Genomic DNA, 22,009 nt, shown 5'->3' with positions numbered 1-22,009 from the left:
TTATTAAAAGTCAAGAGTATATTTACAATAGAGTCAAAGGAAATATTTCAGAAATATTTAAAACACTTTGGAAATGTAAAAAATTATTCAAATTTGCATTTAAATTCTGCTGTCCTTTTGTAATAAGGATAATATATTATTTATTAATGAATTCTCATCTAAAATAAGGCCCAACCTTAATTTAAACAGTTTCAATTCAAAAAAATTACATGAAAATTATATTTTTTCACATAATACCTGGTGTAAATAAACAAGAAATAAAACCTACCCTGAAAATGTGAGGATGGCCTGCACTTCTCAACGCCTCTGCTCTGTTCAGATAGGAAAGCAGAGCAACTTCTTAATCTTTATAAATGATAACCTACCTAAATTATATACAAAACATTAAGTTAACAAAAATAAAGAACATATTTGCAACAATACTTTCATTTTCAAGGCAGGTTTTCTTCAATGTTTTATGAGCTTCTTCGTCTGGGTACCATGAAAACAAGAAACTTCATGAGAGGTAGCAGTAGCCAATCAGAAGGCACAGAGTGACTTGATTGACAGACTTTCTATCCAATCAAACACGGACTAGAACCGCAACGGTTCGAATCTTTTGAAGCTTCTGCAGTGACTTGCTAACTCAGGTAGCATGCATGCTTGTTATCAGAAATTGTGATTTTGAACGCGTTTTTATCGGTTATTGCTTTAACACTGTTGGAGAACAATTAATTTTGGAGGTTTTTTATTGTTTCTCTGAAAGCTTTTATGGAAAACAACAGCATGTAACCGTCTGAAGTTTAGTCATTATTTGTGCTACTTTAAAGAGGAGGTGACAAAGGTGACAAACTCTTTTAGCCCTTGTAAGTAGGCATAATTTAGTCAAAAGACCATTTAAAATAATGGAAATGTAGTCCTCATTCATTGGTATTGCTGGAATTGGGTGTATTTATTGGTGTTTAGCATTGATAATGTAGCACAGTTAAAATTTTTAGGGTTATTACGTTAGCTTTGCTGATTTTTTTTTTACCCTTCTCTCTCGCAGAGAGGATGCTTCAAGTTCAAAGAAGTGTATCTAACCAGTCCATGTACTAAATAAGACCAAGCATCAACCCACCTGTACCATAATGGGCCGACGTACAGGTACTGTAATATCTGGTAAGCAGATTGACTGTTAGGTCTGTTAAAAAATGCTTTACTAGAACACTGTTTCATTGTATGATTGGAGCAGCTATGCTGCCTTTTTCAGTTTAACCCATTAATCATGAATGAATCCAAAATAAGACTGAGAATTGTCATCCCTACAATTTATTTCATGTGATTTCTCATGCTTGTAGTATGAAAAGCATATTTTGTGTATTTTACATTGCAGATGTCAGGGGTCTTGCATTTAATGGGTTAAGTTCCCAAAAAAAAAGAATCAATATTTGGTGTTTGGGTCAGGTCTGAAGTTGGTTTTGAAAAATAATGCACTGAAGTTGGGAAAACATGTAGATTATTTTTATTGTTATTTATGTGCGCCTCCATTTTTGTCCATGAACACCCTCAGTGTAACAATATTTGATACACCATCAAAGGGTTAAAATAATTAGAATTGCCTGAATGGTGTTCAAATAGATAGCATTGTCTGCAAAGATAGATATGAGACATTTAATGTGACATTCAGCATGAAGAGATGCTTCTTTTCTCATAAAAATATGTTACTCATATTTTCTTCGGTTTTTATTAAAGTATTAATGTGAGTCAATCAATACAACTCACTATTACTAAAGACTAAGTCAACTTATAGTTGAAATGTCGTTTTTAGTGAATAGTTTTTTCATCATTCTGAATGCTAGAGCAGACACTACCTTGTTTTACCACCAGAGGGAGATAATGTACGGGCACAAAGAAGAGAAAACCTGAATAAGGCCTCTGCAGTCATTTTTTCAGAGCTGCCTTCACTCACAGAATAAACACACTGCTTACTGAGCTGATACATTACACTCCCATTTGATCACATATCATGTCATCAAATTATATAACTCAGACTCCTTGTTATGAATCTCACAACCCCTTGTGCAGTTGTGCAAATGAGACGGTACGCTTTAAGACTTACGCAGATTCTTGATTAGATAAAGAGATATACAAATATTAAGCTCTTAATAAATGTAGTAAGGGATTTTTAGAGTTTCTTTGGGTGTAAAAGACAAGGAAAATCAACAACAAAATTACACTCTGATTTTGTGTCACTCTGCCTCACATACTAGGATATGAGGTGACTATGCTTCTGTCTGTTCTCTAAAAATGGCAAAAAAAATTATTCTGCTCTCATGCAGCTTTGCAGTGCAATCACAAGATATCGTGACTCCCATGAGATGGCTCACATACCAACACAGATCCATTACCAGGTAGAACAGTGTGAAAAAGACAGCAGGTATCCATAAGTAGAAAATAGGTGACTCATCAGACCGCATTACTATTTCCCACCATGTAGCGCTAAAACCAGGTTATTACTCTGTACCTTTATCATGGATACAGACAGTTTCTTGAAAGCATTTCTGAGCTTTGTGTCTAGTTTGTGACAGTTTACAGGGAAAAATTAAGTTTAAGATAGCTGTATTATTTTGTTAGAATTGAACTGAGTATGTCCTGATATGATATGAAACACTTTAGGACCACTAATAAGGGGTGTTTTTTTTTATAAGTGCCACTGAATTAATGTTTGTTTCCTTCCTTTAAAAACAAAAGCTCTGTCACTGGGTGCAGGCACAGAACAATATAAAGAAGTATACAGTAAAGGGTCACTTTTTACATGAAGGTTTCCGATTTCATTGAAATTTGATGAAACAAAAGCAGCACCCCCATTACCTCATCATTCTCAAATATCATGACACATTTACAGTTGACCTCAAATGTATAGATTACCATTACCGTAAATGACAAGCTTAAAATGGCTCAGGAAAAAGTCAGGATTGACATTTTGACCTTGTTGGAAATGTTCCCTTCATCTCCTTCAGCTCCCACAAATTGAATGTGTCATCCTTAAGTTTGTTTTAAAACTTTATAACTTTCCATTGTGTCCCCACTTCAAGTCTGATTATATCAATCACTTCATTGCGGCATCGTGTTCCTGACGGGCTGATGAACAGTGTTAAATGTGACTGTCAGTGAAGAGTGTTACAGGATAAGCCAGTATGCACGGAAGAAAACATTACCTCAGGTAAAAACAAGCGACAGACCAGTGATGTCACTTTTTCATTTATTTTAGGTTCATTTCAATGATTTGAAGCAGTTTTTAACGTCTCTGAAAAAGCATCTCATGACTGTTAATCAGTTATTCATTCAAGCTGCTGTGGAGATTGGCTCACATTAGGTCGCATTGACATTCATACATTGTAAGTCTCAATAGTAGAAATATGTTCAATTATGACACTTTATTGATATGTTTCTATTTTTTCTTCAAAATATAAAAAGATAGATCATGAACATTCCATTGAAATATACTTTATACAGTTCTTGATGAGTTGTTCTTTGTGTTCCAACATTTCAAAAATAAAATCAGACGGATACTCCAGTGACCACCTCCTCTCCCCATTCACTCTCCTACTAAGACCACAGTACAATGGACTAGTACCTAAGTCTGTTTTATACTATTTGATGGCATGTAAAACGAACATACATCTTTTATCTTTGGATGCTTACATGAATGCATGTTGTTAGCCTGTAATATTAGATCTATGTTAGTGATGTGACTTATGCATTGTCACATTATTTCTAATTAAATGAGATATTACAAAATCTATGGTAACATAGTATGATAACACTTCCTCTAAATGAACTTTTATAACTTTGTAAAATAAAATATTTCAGCTTAGTGCGATTGCAAAGTCACTTTATGGAGAGCCATAAAGTGACCACACGTTTGTGTTGCAATCATCTGAACTGATGACAGAACATCTGTGTCTCAGGGAGAATACAGTAAGTGTCGATCAGTGGCATATATGGTGCAGATTGCATACAGTGTCCTCTATGTAAATAAAAAAAAAAACAAACAGGCACATTAAAAAATAATAATGGTGTAGAAGACATGTCGCCTGGAGAAGACATGTCATGATATATAAAACACAAAGAAGCAGTTAGTTCAACATTTGCAACTACTTACCATATAAAGCATTTTGTTCTTTTGGTTACTGAATGAAATCTTTGACGTTTAGTAACAGATCGCAAAAATTAAAACAGACTTAGCACTCTCAACATTGTAACTCATTCTGTTCAACATGACTAAATCAAATGGCAGTATTATGCGATAGAAAAAGGAAAGACATCTTTTTTAGCCTGGTTTCGGCAGAGCAGTCACAATGTAGAGAATGAAGAAAAATGGCAACGGTGAAAAACAAGGAAAGAAAGAAAAACAGACAGCACTACTTGGCCATGAGAATACACAAACAGCTGGTTGAAGCACAAAGTTTTTGCAAGTGTGCATACCATTGCTAGAAGTTTACTTCTGAAATATTCATACACGTTTTTGTGACCATCCATGGTTGCCTAATGCCTTCCAAAATGGGAACTGACTTCAGGAGTTCTTAAAAGACAAGGGACCATAACAAAATCCCATGGACTATTACTGGAAATAGAAGCTCTAAAACCTGTAAAACCTTGAATAGTCTATACAACAACACTGAGTCTCTATTATTCTGCTGAACCTCCACTTACAATGTACTGGGAATGGACAGAGGACCATTCAGCTGCCTGAGCTAAACCCTGGACCAGCAGGGCCTGAAACTCACTTTGAATATCGAACCCTGGTTGAGGTGCTTGGAAAGCACTCAACATAGAGATGCTTTTTTTAGCAACATTTTTTGTTTTACATCACTCTCCCTCAGTGGACACTGGTATCTCTCATCCTCTCTTTTTTACAACACTTAAAAGTACTTCACTGACATCATTTTGGAAGCTCTGGGTCTCTTTGTTTGGTGCTCATATGACTGTAGTGTGCGGTAATGAGCTGCCAACTAGCCAGCTGGATGACGCGTAAGCTCCACGGGTAATGACGGATGCAAAGACTTGACCTCTAAAAAAAAAAAAAAATACTGATGAGCTACCTCTACACACTCATGCCGACACCGTGAGTGTGAGTAGTTTTCAGTTGCCTCTCGGAGGAAGACGTTTCTGCTCTACGACACGGCACAGTGTTCATAGTTATCAAGACTGGATTCATGACAAACAATGATAGGAGGCTCAGGGGATATGTCAAGACTCTGCTCCTCCCTCGAGAGATTATCAAGTCATAATGCATGCGTTTTTTTACACATCACTGTGAGGTGTTCACATTATCTTTGTCTAATATATACTAAAATTTATTATGTTAGAAAGGAAATAGCAAACACCTACATCCACGCACATCATCGACACACCTGAGTCCTTTAAACCATACAAACTTTGGAATGGCAGTTAGCTCCATGCAAACCTGAAATCTCTCTTGATTGTTCGCCAATGAAGTATATTTCATAGTCTCTTATTGGATAACCTGCACTTGCACGCGCATTTTTCGACTAAGGATCAGCGAAACAGAACTGCCTATCCCAGCATAACCCTGCCACGGGACATTCAAGGCTTTAACGAATCTCTAACACTGAGGCGTTGAAGATACTCTCGAGGTTCTCTGTTTGCCCTGCTACAATCATGTGACAACTTTTGATTTATTGCCAAAGAAAAAAGCAAACTATGAGTACGGATCAAGCAGTCAAAAAGTGTGGAGAGCTGTTGTTTTAGAACTGCTGCTGCTTGTTGCTGCTGCTGCTACGGTAGTTGTGCAAATGATTAAGGAGGAAAACAAAAACTTTGTGATTAACAACAGTATCCTTTGCGCAAATCTCAAAGTTTGGCAAAGTCTTGAGCAATCGCTTTCGATTAAATGGTTGTAAATCATACTCTATTAAAGTAAAACTATGGCAGCGGCTGAAAACACTTGAATGAGGGATGTAGGGCAGTAGTAGCAGAGAGATTTCATTAAACATAAAACATAGTTCAGGGTGTACTTTGCAAACATACATGTTTCAATATTCACATTTTTTAACTTTTCAAAACAAAATATAGCTCTTCTCTTTCATTATAATCTTTTTTTTAAAACATTAATTGCATATAACATTTTTTTAATTCATTTTATATATACTTTTTTGTATCTCTAGCACCCTTGTCTTCAACTAAGGGCTTGCAGAAAAGACAGTCATGCAAAGTAGTCATGCTGGTAAACAAAGTTACAAAAATGCATTATCTTTTTTTTTTGTTTATCTCAGCGTCCATCCTTTGTCCATTGTCTTTGTAGGCAAGAGTCCGGCATTGCTCATTGTCTTTCAAAAAGCATGTTCCTGGTGCGTGTGGGGAAAAATAACTTTGCCCACCCTTCTTGACAAAATATGTACTTCTTATCTTTTTTCCAGACTTTGACTCCATTTCATGATGCCAAATTTTCTTTCAACATTTGCATCTGATTTTTTTTTTAATTTCTTCTTTCATTTCTGGACCTTTTCTGCACAGCAACATCTTCCGAAGCCATGGATAGTTGATTTGTTTATCAAAATATAGATTTGTTCTCTTTGTACATTTCCACACTTGCTCTACTCGTGGTCCATTTCTCTTCATTATCCCTTTTGCCCAAGGGCTCCCCCGATGGGCCACCTTTATCCCAGAATTGACTTGCCTGTCAAGCAGTCGTTGGCAGCAACAGGGACAAGAGAGGGTTGGGGCAGTATACGACTGGGAATTCTTGTGCCGATTTGGCAGTGTCGGCCTTTGTGTTAGGGGAAAAGTTTATCCGATTGGTCCCTTTCAAAACAATAACAGACTTTCCAGCTAATGGGCAGTTTTGTGCAACATAAAAGGTGTCTTTGTGGTTGGAATGTATTTTTCATTGTAATTTAGGCAGGCCAATATCCATTGATATTGAGGAAAGGCTGACGATAAGTCAGACTTTGATTTTCTGTCTTTTTGCTCTTTATGTCTGAGCATGGCGTCAGCCAGACATGGGGGAAATACTTAAATGTGCATATAGACATGATATTAGTGGCAGTGAAAAGACAATGTTCTTTTAGAGGAATGACTATTGAACAAAGGCAATGGCCAGCATAGGGTTGAGTACAAACCTCATCCTAAATGGAATAGTTCCCCTAATCTACGTTACATTACAGAAGGTCATTTAGCAAGTGCATGCTACAGGACCTTTGGTATCCTACATGGATTTTTTGGGCAAGCCCAAGCCAGTACAGAAGAGATAAGGACAGGTCTTTTTCCACCATTTTTATGGCGAATATTTCAGGTGATTCTAAATGTACACATAATGCTATAGATGACCTGTTTGAGCTGATGCTACATGTGCTTCATTTGTTCAACTTCATAGATTGTGCTGTTTTTGATTATCTCAGTGTTTGTGAGGAGGGCAGTGTTCCAGACTAATAGAAGCTAATGGAAGACATAAGTTCAGTGGCAAACACGCTTTGTAAGAGCTAAACTTGAGTGGGGGCTTTAGTATGCTCACTGTTATATGTTGTGCAATCGGGCTCGTTTTAATTTGCACTCTCAGTTCAGTGCAACTTTTGTTAGAATGTCAAGTGTCACAAGGAGTAAGACCAATCCTTTGTCTCTCATGTACTCTTATATATTTTTGTTCTTCACTTGAAAGAAACCCAAGAGAAAAATGACATCTAAAAGATCCTTTGAATGCATAAATTCCCCTCTCTTCAACCTATCGATGGATTTAGTCAAGTTTTTTCCCAGCCAACAAATGCTACAATATGTTAGCAGAGATGCTACATTGTTCATTCAGTCCTCCGTGAAGACAAGTGTTTTTGTTTTTTTTTTTTTCCCGGAAACTGGTGAAGTTGCTCAGTTGTTCAGCACTGCGGATGGTACTGAGTTGGTCATCACACAAGATGGCGAGTATAATGTTGTCAGAGATATGTCATCTGGAATGTGTAAACAGGAGTCCTTTTCTCTCCAAAAGTGTGTCAGTGCAATGCTCAGTCAGTTTGCCAAAAATAAAAGGGGGGAAAAAGAAGGTCTGTCAGGCAGTTGTCTAAACGTGGTCAGAGTTCCAAGAGGCTGCTTTGGTAACAACTTGAGGAGCAGACCGTATGATTTTTTCTTTTTAATTCATGATTAACCTCTGGTCTCTTTCTTGTCACCCTAAAGATCTCCTTTCCATCCGTGTCACACCGGTTGCTTGCGTGGCTCCCGCCGCAAATTTACCGCTTACTGACTCCTCATTAGAGAGAAGGCGAATGCTAGAAACTTAACACTGTGAAGACAAGAACAGAAAGCCATTAATATTACATTCAGAAAGAATAAAAATATTTTGTAATTCATGTTCAGTGAAATTGAAAATTGCTAACATTACCAGTAAGCAGTGTTATCCAGATTGGTTTATAGAAGTGCTTAACTAATATAAGCCAATCTGGTCATAAGTACAAGAAAAATCCTGAGCTGTTTTAGAAATAAGCCAATAACACTGAATTTCATATCAAAGATCCAAAGTGTAAAATAGTGTGCAATAGGGAAGTAATCAGAGATTACCGTTACCTGTAAACTGCTGGTTAACTGTGCATGTCAGAATAAAGTGCACAAATTGAGAATGTAATGACACCTCTAGTACAACTACAGAAACATTTTATGTCAAATATAAGGCAGAGAGTTATGTTATTGTTGAACAAGAAAAATCAAGAAATGGACAGCTGACAATATCAAACACAACAGGCTGAATGTTACAAACTGCCAGCCAACTGACCAGCACCCTGATCTCCACTCTGCCAAATTTCAACAGAAAGAGAAATCATCTTAACAGAACTGAGTCATGTACAGAGCATTTTAAAGTGAAGAATTAGGCGATATGCTGTTATTTACAAACAGATGTGTTTGTAAGTGCGGGTATGTACGTGTGAAAACAGTCATTGAAGAATGCTCATTTCATGGAAAAACACATTTTGACAGATGGACAGAAAAACACAAAGTTATTTATATACAAAAGAGAAACTATTGTTGAAACCATTTCAGGAAGCTTAACCTCTTATGTAAGACATTCATCATGCAAACGCAAGTGTTCATTTATGAATATATTTGTCAACAGCTTGAGCATTATCAGTGTATGACTCAAGTTATTGCAAACAGTTCTTTATCACGTGTGCTGGCACGATGCATTATTTACTGAGAGGATAAACACCTTTGTTGTGGTTTCACCAGAAAACAGCAATTCAAAGGAAACATTATCATTAATTGCAGCCGTGTTAGTTCTTCAAGTTCTTCGTCCTCAGTGTCCTCTATTAAAATCCTCTTTAGTTGCAGATTTCTCCAGAAAAAGGAAAACATAATTCATGCTTCCTGCAAACAACTTACACTGTAAAGGCCTTTGGATCCTGTAAGCATCACCTAAAGAAGGCATATTGCCACCTACCCTTCCCTAAACGCATTCCCCTGTGCTTGTATACTGAGATTAGGACAGTAGTCAAATTAAATTTCCTAACTAAGCTATAACAGTATCCTGATTTAACTGTGCATGTAAACATACTGAATGCTTCTTAAACATTCCTCTTACAGCACTTAAAATGTGCAGTCTATAAATGTTCATCTGGTCAAGCTTCTTGCTGAGCCTCTTTATGAATGACTTTTGCTTCTAAGGGACCGATAGCTGTTTCCCCTTTCAGTGCCTGAAATGAAATCACATTAGATTACTTAGCCGCATTACTTAACATGAGCTTGTTGGTTCATAGTGGTTAAAAAGCTCTCTTTAATGGACATAATGAGCTTGGTTGACCATCTTCTGTGCAGCTTATTTCTGCATAGTAGTATCAGTCATACAAATGCTTTACAGCTATAAATTTGCTCACTAAAACTATACGTTCATCATAAATAAAAAAAAAAGTCCCCACCTTTTCACTGATTTAAAGACTGAACTACAGAAAACTGGAAATATTCCAGTGCTCATTAACTTAATAAACTGTTGAAATATCTACATTAAATGTTCAGTGTACTACATGTAGTACCAGCTCTTGTCTGATTCAAAAACAAAAAATCAGCTCTTAAGTTTGTTGTAACACCGTGTCCAGCATGTGGGCATCAAGCACTGCTTTCCACTGCAACACATTAGATGCTCACTGTTCTCACTGCATCTTTTTTAGTATTTACCTCTCTACTTTTCAAATTTCATTTTTTCCTTTGAACAGAATTAAAACTATTGCTTTTATTTTGATTGAAGAGAAACAGAAGTGTTGCCTTCATAATGAGGAGTCTGTGACAGCTGTGACCCAATTAGCTTTGCCACCATTTTAACATGAAAATAGTATTTTAAACATGGATATGGATAATGTGAGTGTATCACTATCTCCAATAATAAAACGAGCAACAAAGCTCTGTGAGGTAGAAATTTGAAAGAAATCATGCAGGGATGCTTGATATTGCATTTTTGCTGATGTCTGAAATGCCAATATTTACAGTTAATTTAGACGATACAGATATCAATACCAATATATAAAGTAAAACTTCAGGCCTTAAAACCCACAATTTATAGTTTGAGGATGAACAAATGAACAAATGTAAATCCTTAAATCACACTTTAAAATGTAAGGAGTTAAGACTGAACAGTTATGGAAAATAATCTTATTGCTTTTTTCCCTCCAATGTTGCATTTTTTTCCTTATGTTTTTAGTCTTGTGTATTTTTCAACAAACACAAATAATAAATCATTCTACATTATGGCCAACACAATATTAGTTGGATTAAACTAGAGCATACTACAAATGCAATATGAGTTGTTGTATTGAAGTGATTGATAGTTGTGTTGTCACTCTCATTTTCAACAGGAAACACAAAAGTAAGTTAAGTAGGGTTTTTTATGAACTATTTTTTAAAAATGACACTTTGATATTTGCACAATGTGAAAAGCATAAATATTTTGCACACCTCTCAGGTCCAAAAAATATTGCACCTACTGGGATTTAAAATTTGTAAAATTTGTCATATGGCAATTCAATCTAAATCTGCCCGGCCCTGTAAGGCATGATGATGAATAAAGAAAAGACTTCAGCTTCAACTCTCACCTAAAACTCCACTGACTTATTTGTCGATAAAGCTAACATTTACAGCTGATATTGGTAGACTTTTAACAGCCAAAATATCTGTTGCAAATATCAGCAGAATTTTTCATTTCTGCCGCTACAGATACTACCAGTGTAGTGCTGATGGTATCCTGCACCCTTAAAATAAAGAAAATTTTCCTTTAGGGCACTCCTGGTTCCCAGTCAGTTTTCCTCACTCTTTGCTGCCCATAGAAATGTATTTGGCAGATAGGAAAACAGAAACAGGGCAACGGGGTAAAAATGGCATGCCCTATCTATGGAATGACTGATGGTCGGTTAGGACAACAAGAAACTATTAAAATAAGCTGATTTGGTGTAAACACTCACTCATGTTTGTGATATTTGGACACAGTGTTACAGTTAAATAAGCTGTATGCTTTAAAAATAACCCTATCATGGGCCACAGATGGATTAGAGGTCAGGTAGCAGCCCGTATACTTGGGCCTGGCTTGACTCTAGACTGTGGCTCCTTTCCTGCATGTCATTCCCCACTCTCTCACCCATGTTTCTGACTCTATTCACTGACTTCATTTTTAAATAAAGGCCCCAAAATAATTTTAAAAAATTAACACATACCACTCATTTGTTAGTTTGTGTAATTTTCAGAAAACACATTGTAATAAAAATACAACATGTAACAGAATCGTAAAACTCTTTAAGAAATCCTTTTTGAAGCCCGTCCACACTCAAGAAGTATGCATAGATGTAAGTGTTTTTTTGTATGACTTTAATGTATTCAGATGTGTAGATACAGATATGTACATATTTAATTATACCCATTGACCTATTAAGCATTGCTTCAAAGGTTTAGCTAGTTAAATCTAGCAAGTTTGCATGAACTCTTAAACTGACATCAGAGCCTAGAGGGGCCTCATAGAGGCACTAACAACATCTGCCTGTTTTGTTACTTAAACAATGTTTACATCAGAATGTCCCGGGTGATTTGCATTGGCTTTAACTATGTGATACGACCCTTAAAACTCAGAAATACAGTTATGATGTTCTTCAAATAAATACTGATAAACACAAAGCAAGTCTGAAATACAAACATCCATGACCATAAATGTTCATATTCAAGTGGTGGAATGTGAAATTATGTTATTCCTCTCATCCATGGTCAGTCAATATTAAAGAAAAACATTCAGTTGCATACATACATGGTGCATGGACATTTCTTGACTGTAACAAAAATGTACATTCCATATAAAGTGTCATACCTGTATAATTCAAGTATCAGCAAACTAACATCCACATTGTGGAGTCATTTTAAGATTATACAGTATGCATGTGCGCTTAAAAGGTTTAATGAGGTTTTGTGCGCTGAGAGAAGTGATGCTCCCAAAAATTACAAACTGAAATTCAAGTTTGTTGATGTTGACAGAGACTAGCTTTGAGTTTGAACCCAGGCCAATCAATGTTTGACATTGTATCATGCTCATGAAACATTGGTCTACAAGTTATATTTGTTTAAAAACCTACAATCCCCAAGTAACCTTAACTTCCCTAAATTCAGATTGACATTACACATTAAAGAGCTGTCAAACATTTTTTTCTTTTTTTGAGAAACAAAACTCTGCATGCTGTTTCAAATATTTTCAGACAACACCAAATTATTGTAATGTTTTGACATCATACTGATGAAATGTAAAGAAATCTTATATAAACACTTTTTAATCAGTTCTTTAAATTCTCAATGGCCTTCAAATCACAGCATTAGATGAAGCTTTGCAAGCATAACTTCTTGCAGTGACTGTATAGTAAAGTCTATCAACTAACATTTTATAAACCTCTCTTGATTCAAGCAAACATTCAAGAGATGCCATCATTTTCATCTTCTTACTGCATATCTAAGTTCTCAAGGTTGAGTCATCTGGAAGCACATCGATTCTTTTGGACAAAACAGAATGAGGTCCACAAATTATTACAGTAATGAAATCAGGATTTGACATTTAAACATATGGAAACTCCTTTCCTTTCACCTGAAAAAAAAAGTTTGTTTTAAAGCACTTACAGTTTTTTCCAAGTCTTTCAGTCCCTTTACATTTCTTTTGTGAATGAACTGAAGTACAGTTAAATACAACACTGGATATTTTTGACGAATCTTATTTTAGACAATCAGTGGTAAAGAAAAGTTATTCCTTACAATAAATTACACTTAACCAGTACAAGTGAAGAAAATATACAAATATTACAAACCTAAAAAAATCTAAATGGCAGCCAAGAATAAGAAAAACTCTTACCAACCATTGAAACCACGTTAACTTGAAATAAAACAAGACAAATGGCCCATAAACATGTTTAACTTGTAAAACTCAGTCAACAATAAAAAAAGAAGACAGCCTTCCATTTCTGTGCATTTTTAAGATAAAAATAGATCTGCATATTTACATATGTATAAACACAAAGTGTTTCCCCAGCATTAAAATAATATTTGATGTTTATTGCATATGTGAATGTGGCTTTACTATATATGATTCATTTTATTTTATTAAGCTCAACATTTTATCATGACCTTTTCATGCAAGGATGGCAATCTGGTTAACAATGAAACAAACAAAACTTTAAAATGAGTAATGGAAGTAGATGATAGACTGTCATACTGCCACTGTCATATATTTTACTTTTTTTGTGTTAACAAACATTTAAAATGGAAAAAAGTATAAAAACTTAGAAGTGAAGAAAATGCAAAACAGATATTTAGAAGAGTTATACTTCATTTGTTTAGGACGTGTTTGATTGGTCTGTCTCATGTTGATTTCATTCATTCTTTTGTTGTATTGTCTTTTTATATCTTATTCCAACATGCAAACTTTCAAAGTTAGTAAATTTACAATGACAATGATTAGTAAAGTGCTTGTATTTGTTTGAACTATACAATAATTTGTTGTCATTCATACATGACTTTATAGTTACATTATTGTAATAACTTTCTACATACAATGCATTCAGTTTTTATTCAGAAATTAAAAGAATACGTACATATTTCATACGACAACTGTCTTCATTAGTATTCTTAAAAGACCAAGTCTGTTTTTGGTATTGTCAAATAGAAATGATTGACTGATATAAATATTAACGGTTAAAAACCAAAATGACTCCTTGGAAGACCGTTTACGTAGACCAGCAGGTCTACCTGGGAGGTCTTCAGCTGCCTTAAAGATATTTATTTATTCTTTTTGAGTTTCAATCGACTCTCAGAAAACAGCTAAAAGACAAAAATACAAAAAAATGGAAGAAAACAATGCAGTAGATTTCCGATTTTCAGCCGATTGTTTCAGCATGTATGGGTTTATCCAGGACTACAGCCACTGGTGTGATCTGTTAGCTGAGGCTAGTATTAAGTAGTATACTAGTACTAGATTAACTTCCCTCATCATGACTCTCAGTGTACATGTATTGATGAAAAAGTAATTAAATAGTATGCAAAGAGTTTGCACACTGAGACGTTTTTTTTATTTTTGGATGCTTTCATTTGAGCCATAATCAGATTTTTAAATACATTTCTTAAATTAACCTTGTAGGGGTGCTCCTAATCACATCTGATACCTGCAAATTAGAGCTGAGTTTAGGTGACTGGTCTAAAGAAAACACATTCCATAAACTGATTTCACTTTACTGGCACACCAGCTTTACAATGTGACGGTGCAACGTTGCGGCTACAGTTAGCCGTGCTAGTCGTATGGTGTGCTCACACCATACATGAGTAAAATCATTTGTTAATTACATGTAAAGTAAATCTAAAGATAGAGTAGGCGCGAGAATGCATGGCACATATTGAGCAAGAAATCTGGGGGGGTCTGTCACAATGGGCCTGTTCTACTGGCACAAGAATAAAAAGGAGCTCGCCTGAAGCCCCTCCCCTCATATGCATCTTGTGGACACTCACACGCGATTTGACACACGAGAGGAGCAAGTTATTTGCGCAAACTTTAAAAAACAAAGCAAGCAAACTCACAAATAGGAAACCGTTTGTGCTTGGTGTTAACATAAAAATTTTTAGCTAGTAAAAGTCGTACCACAATGCACATGCACTGTAGCATTGCTTCTTGTGCATGTGTATTCTGGAATCACTTCCAGCATGATCCTTGAAGTGCTTTTTTCAGTGCACTTCTCCCTCACTTTGAGAAATGTATGGATGAAAACAAAACATTGGAGCTGCACCTGCAACTCTTCATATTAAACACATATATAAACGACTTTGACAGATGCAAGGAGAAAAAAAGGAGCAAACATGTCCTGTTAAAAAAAAACAAAACATTATTTTCTGTGTGCAAACATGACTGATGTAGCATGCGATTGGTTTCAGATTTAAAAAAACAGTCTCAGTGTGCAAAGGCCTTAAGTCTAATAAACTTTTTAAATGTATTAAACACTTTTCCTCTGACATGATTGTTATATTAGGTTTAAAGATAATCATGATATTTAAGACAAATGTCTTAAACATGTTACAGACTTGTGATTGATCACTGTATGGTAATAATTGCATATATGGGATCTTGATTATGTGACAATACAAACTCAAATTTCAAAATGTTTGGCTGCACAACTAAGGTAGCTCTTATGGTACAATACTTTTATTTATTTATTTATTTTTTGTACCCCCTGCTATCGTTTGACATCACTTAGCTTTGCCTTGTAAACTATGAACATAAATTGTCCAATTATGTCACAATCTTAACATACAAAATGAACACTGACACCTAAAGAAGTTAAATCTTTTTTTTTCCAAACTGAATCCTACATTGCACAAACATTAATCATTTATTCGCAAAAGACAAAAAGTATAAAACCTATTCAACATCAATAACCTATAAATGTGTTTTTTTGTCTTTGGCTACATGAACTGAAGTATCTGGTGTCGGGGTCGGTACTCTGGACAGTGTTTTGGCTTTGTTTGGTCCAGAATGCTTAAAAATGGATGGTCATCTACACACTTAAGTTTTAAGAAGTATCTTAAGAGTTTTGTAACCTCTGCTATCACTTTCTCTACTAAGAATCCAAATATTTTTACATTTAAACAAATAACTTAAACAACAGTGTTTCATTAAAGTGTGTCTTCTTTGACTCATCAGCTAACTGGCATGCATCATAAACCGTTAGATCCACAAGACTAGAGGTCGCTCCTTCTACATTCAAGTTCATTTTGTGTTATTGCTTTTGTTTTTGCACGGTGTACGATCCAAATTGAGGCTTCATCACATCAGTCCATAGCTAATCCTCTGCATTTCTTATCATCCAATCTTTAAAATCCTTTCAGCTACAAAATGGAGGGGATGGGGGACCGACAGCGGCGGAGTGGTCCGGGGGTCTCATAGTTTTCAAAGGGTGGACTAGTGATAGGAGCGAGCCGCAGTGAAGACCCTGCCATTCCTGATATGTTATTGAGACTGCGAGATTTCTCATAGCCTGTCGCTTTAAGTAGGTAATGTTTAGTTTTGATTTTGATTTGAAAGTTTTTTATTTACACATTATAATGCAAATAAAACAAAGAAATCATAATTGAAATGTTTGGGCATGTTTTCACAAAATGTTCATATTCAGTTGGTTTGTAGTGAATTTACAGAGTATCAAAACATGAACGTGATTCAAAATGTCAAGAGCAGAAATGAAAAAAGAAGCACACAAGTGAAGAGAATAAATTAATGACAGGAATTTGAAAATGTTATAAAATCATAAAGACATATAAAGGACAGACAAGGACAGACACAGACAAGACAGACAGGACAAGACAAAACAAGAAAATGAGAGTTATGATATGTTTTTTTTATAGAACAGAAAAGCAAAAGATTTGTAGATATTATAATGTTTAATCTTCAGGAGGCCTATTGAATAAAGCACCTACGTTTTTATCAGATAATGTGTCATTTTTAGATGCTTTAGACAACAGTTTGGCCCAGACTTTACAATTGAACAAAAACACAGGAGTAAATATTTAAATATCACTGATACACTGTAGGCACTGGCCACATGAAGTTCTAGGAGGTTAAAAATAAACCTCTTGAGAGGAGATTTAATATACGCTTTATCTTAAATGATGGTTCATAAACACTCATTGTTATAAATAGATTTTGGCTCCCTTAAACTTCAGATGTCCAGCACAAAAAGCATCAATCCTGCAACACTTAAAAGCACTTCCTAACCCCCGGTAATCGTATCCTGTAATGATCAGTTTAAGGTCGTCTACAGCAGGAAAGGACACAAGGCAACAACAGAACTAGTAACTGAACAAATCCACCTGTGCAAGTGCTTTGAATCAGAATTCAGGGTTCCTGAACAGCGCAGAACCAAAAAGCCTGTTTTGTCCTTTCCTGCTGTATTTAAGGTGTATAATATGCATGCAGACATTGAATTCCCCCTGTAGCAGCCACATAGAAGGTAGTGCTGTGCTGACGGAGTGTTGTTGCATCAGGTGAAGTGAAAAACACCATTGGTAGGTAGTTTTTTATCTGCCCTAACAATGGCTACCTGACCAATAATGGGTGGAGTTTAAAACTTGTTTTAAAATTTAGATCAAGTGACATTTCCCTGCTAGATTATGCATTGAGGCTGCTGTGCAACAGTTTTTGGAAAATTACTGCGTTATTCTATGTCAAACTCCAACCATCCAAAGGCCACAGTCAGACAACAAAAACAACCATTGAAACAGTATGACACCCTTTGTGCCTTCCTGCCAAAATGGAGAAACACACCAATACTCCAGCTCTAAGGATTACACACCATTTGAGACAAGCACAAAAAACTCCTTTTTGTATTCTGTCTCACTCTGGTGCATTAGTTGGATGGCAACTTGGTAAAATATTGATGAAGCATTTTTTGCTGTTTTGGCTTTCTCAGGCCACGTCACACAAAGATTTCTGAGAAGCTGTCCGGCCAATCTGTTGAAACGCTACACTCCTGAGTTCAGCTCCAAAAAGATTTTGTGCATTACGGCCAAATGTATCAGGACAAACTGTCAGGCCGCATTAAATATCAGCTGTATTTTGATGATTGCTGAATCAGAGTTCTGGGGTAAAGAAGATCTTGGGTCAACTTGTTTTTATTTGCAGAACTGTAGCGACCCTTTAAATTGAATGCAGACTCTTCACATGAAGTTATTAAATAAATTAGTAAGGATTTTTAAAAATGTAACCCTGTTTTAGATACTTTTCATGGTCTCTGAGACTGTCTCTGCTATGTGCCTGTATAGGAATTTTGTCCCCACCAGAAGAAATCAGCATGATTATTATCATTTAGATCTCCTTTTTGTTCATTTGATGGCTTTTATTGCTAAAATTATTTTCAATTCTATTAGTCTGTATGTAATTATGTACTTATGTACATGTAATTATACATTCACAGATTACTTTATTATGTTTAACTGTTAAAGGGTTCAGTAACGCAAAAATCATCCAATCGCATGACAGCAATCTATGCATTTACACCTGTAGACATGGTCAAGAAGATTCACTGAAGTTCAAGTCAAGCATCAAACTGGGAAAAAAAAGATGGTTTAAGTAACTTCAGAACATTGCTATGTTAATGTTATGATATTTTATCTATTTTGAGGGTTGTTACAACGTGACTGGATCCTCCCAAGAGTTTAAAGAGTTTATTTTATTTTCAAGTGAGCAGAGGGCTTCACCTCCGTCAGCACCTGGCTACGCTAGCTACGCTGTCCAGGTTTGAGATTTAGACACACCTGTACATAAAGGTAAAGCTGAATTCATACTTATTCTTCATACTTACTGTTGTCTGAAACCAAACTAATTTCAAAGCAGGTTTGCAGTACTTAATTTTGGTTCTGTTTCTTTTCAAACACTTGTCAAGTATGATATGAGAACACATAGATAAGGGAAGAAAACTGTTAAGTACATGAAGGTGAAAATGGTGAAGACCAATAAAACTGGGCAGTAGGGGGATCCTGATTAGCATAGTATTGCTGACATTGAGAGGTTTCAGAAATGACAATAAAAGTGCTGATAAAGCTAATCATGTCTCAGCCACTGCAGTCTGTCACGCTCTACTAGCTAGCTCCTCTCTGTGCTAAGTACTGTATTTACAACATCAACAGGGGTTTGGTACCCTGGGACCGTCTATCAGGGGAACTGGTGAGTCTGGCTGTCACTGTATTCAGTGATGATATAATTCCTGTCCAAAGTCACACTTAATTTACACTACAGAGGCAGTAAGTACCTACCTACAGTCAGACTTTAGATACACTTGCACTGCAGTGGCGGCCTGGGAATGGGATGGAGAATGAGTGTTAATCACAGGAGGAGAAGGTTGTGGATTGGGAGGACACACAGAAACACAGAAGGACTGCAAATATTCTGACCACAGATTTTACCAAGGACATAATTATAATCTGAATGAAGAGAAAAAATAGACTTAATCATTCATATAAAAGGCAGAGTGTACTCGACTGCCTCTATTACTTAATTCACATATGTCCACTGATTTCATGAGTGTGTGCCTGCCTGCCATGGATGAACATGATTTGCTGACTGTTCAGATACTATTCTCAGCATGGCCGCATACTGTATCATCCTTACATGGGATCAATTGCCTGTTTAAAGATGGTTTGATATCCAGTTACCTATAATTAGATGTATTGATCATTTTATGAGCATTATGAAGCCTGAATGTGTCTATACACAACGTTCAGTACCTTCTATGTCTTTTGGGGAAACTAGATGACATGCAACTGTATCCTACATCCTTTTGTTCTCTGTATATAGGTCATACAGACTGAAATGCGTCAGCTGTTATCATTAAAGCTAGAAGCCATTTAATATTTTATGTTTATATATACTTCTCATACATATAGAAATATATGTCATATGTACATGTAAAGATACAGTACATACGTAAGAGCATGAATATGCATTATTTCTTTTCTAAGGTAAAACTGGGGTTCAGAAAAAAGAATATTTGCAGAGTGTTGAGGCAATATGGATGGAGACAGTGCGAATATCATGTTAGAACATGCATGACAATAAAGATTAAGTGTGAAGTATTGATAATGACCACAAAAATACAATGACAGAAAGGACACTGACAAGTGTTAACACATAAACATACTTTTACATGAAATGCTTTGCATAGGAAAGCTCTATGTACACATTTTTAGACTTCATATGTTTTATTTTAAACATATTTCCCTGCAGTAAGAGTTTCCCTTCAACCAACAGCTCTGCTCAAAAACAGGCAGAAATAAAAGATAAGTGGTAGCAGCTAAGGAGTAAACATCAAAGGTGTAATATCAAGAATTTTGGACATCAATATGCCAAATATTCGTATATCATACCTAATTCTATTGTTGAGGAATGACTACCTTTAAAAAACTCCCTTTATGTTTGTTGTTCTCAGCTTTGTGTTCACATCAATGAGATAGTGCTTCCTTTTGTATGTGTTCACGCAGAGGCTCACACACTTCATACATTTAATTTATGTGTGGTCCCGTCCCTTCCCAATCATTAGCCCTGCTGCCAAATGGAGAGAGACAGCACCGCCCACTGAGTGCCACAATAGCAGTTTTATCACAAGCAAACAACTGAAAGAGAGCCAACAGACTTCCCAAACCTAAGAGAAGACTATGTATTCTAAAACAGCTTAAAGAAATGGTAGGACTGGTCCTCAAATGGAGATCAGTCTGACAGACTGCTGCATTTGCTGAGGGGTTAGGGTGGCTGTAAGAAGGTGCAGGAGGAAGGGGCCAAAGAGAAGATTTGTATTGATCAAGGACACTTATCCTAAAGTGCGACGTCTGCTGAATATCTAGTCTGAAAGTGGCATATTACACTTTTAATGTGTAGCCAAAATTAATCCCACACAGAAATTATCCTTGTTAGTGCCATAGTTACTATTGTCAATTCTGAGCTTTAAATGGCCATATTTAGCTGCATTTCAATTGTTAAACCAGATTAAATGTATATTTACTGGAATGTTTAAAATTGCATAACACATTTTTTAAGTCAGTATGGACAATGTGAGGCAATTCTGTCCACTGTTCCCAGTGTCTTAACTTGTGAATAAAATGGATACAAAGGGATGTATTTTATAATCTCCACTTTTACACTGATCATTGAATTAGTGCTGAACTGCACACCAGACTAGTCTAATACCATGATGTAATGGTAGGAGACTGCTTCAGTGTATCTATTATGTTAAATACAGTGTGTAACACGATTACAGATTAAGAAATATGCAGGAGTGCATACAAAATGATTCACTGATTTCTAATGATCTGAAGTTAACATTTAGCTTTTGCACTGATCAGAAATTCCAGTTTAGTTACCTTCTATGTGTAAGTATGTCAGTTTGAGTTTACTATTAAGCTGGAGATTTTACCTGAAATAGAAAAAAATGGTCTTTGTTCTGTTTTTCTTGAGCAACGGGACTTTACCTCCTTTTATTTTGAAGGACTATAAATGACTTAAATGCCTACTTCTGACTTGCCCACTGAGCTGTCTAAAAGTTTGATAAAATGACATTAAAATCACAGCAATGTCCTTATGACATTATCCAGTAACCTACTGGTCAAAGAAGCGCACGTTAAATTAGATTTAAATATTAATATTGGGCCTTAATCGCGCCTTGATGATAGCAACAATGATGACAATACTACTATAAAACTAGGATGGATTTATCCAAATACAATCATATGTACAGGACTCAAACAGCCTCAAATTTGCAATGCAGTTAATGATACTGATGTTTCAGGTACTATCATCTGTTTCCACAATTTTCATATTTTGGTTTGGTTTTATTTTGCAGTATTTAAAATACTGTTTTGCCAAATTCAGAGTCTTAATCCAGTGAAATTTGTGCCATTTCTTGGTTTGTAAATTTCATTGTTTGGAGGAAATTTCTTGTATCATTCCAATTTGAAGAGGACAGATAGTAGGTAATAGTTCAACTCAGGAAGAACACAGGGGAGGTCA

The 22,009-nt window shown here is 35.8% G+C and overlaps 1 protein-coding gene and 1 long non-coding RNA gene across 3 annotated transcripts in view; one reads left to right on the top strand and one right to left on the bottom strand.

Moving 5' to 3' along the window:
• The first annotated feature begins 646 nt into the window (after positions 1-646).
• Positions 647-22,009, top strand: part of LOC121528236 — a 56,856-nt gene continuing 35,493 nt past the window's right edge. The window contains exons 1-2 of the long non-coding RNA XR_005993478.1: positions 647-845; positions 1,028-1,125. This is a non-coding gene — a long non-coding RNA (uncharacterized LOC121528236). The remainder of the gene's footprint in view (positions 846-1,027; positions 1,126-22,009) is intronic.
• Positions 3,210-22,009, bottom strand: part of LOC121528234 (potassium voltage-gated channel subfamily C member 1-like) — a 67,850-nt gene continuing 49,050 nt past the window's right edge. For both annotated transcript variants that reach the window (XM_041815560.1, XM_041815561.1), the window contains one exon: positions 3,210-8,257. Coding sequence is in view for 1 of the 2 variants with exons in the window: in XM_041815561.1 (XP_041671495.1) it covers positions 8,244-8,257 (14 nt within the window). In the remaining variant the exon portion in view is untranslated. The remainder of the gene's footprint in view (positions 8,258-22,009) is intronic.

Source organism: Cheilinus undulatus, linkage group 20 (genome assembly GCF_018320785.1).
Source record: "Cheilinus undulatus linkage group 20, ASM1832078v1, whole genome shotgun sequence".
NCBI lineage: Eukaryota > Metazoa > Chordata > Actinopteri > Labriformes > Labridae > Cheilinus > Cheilinus undulatus.
Note: the sequence above shows the minus strand (reverse complement) of the source record. Positions and strands in the feature narration are given on the sequence as shown.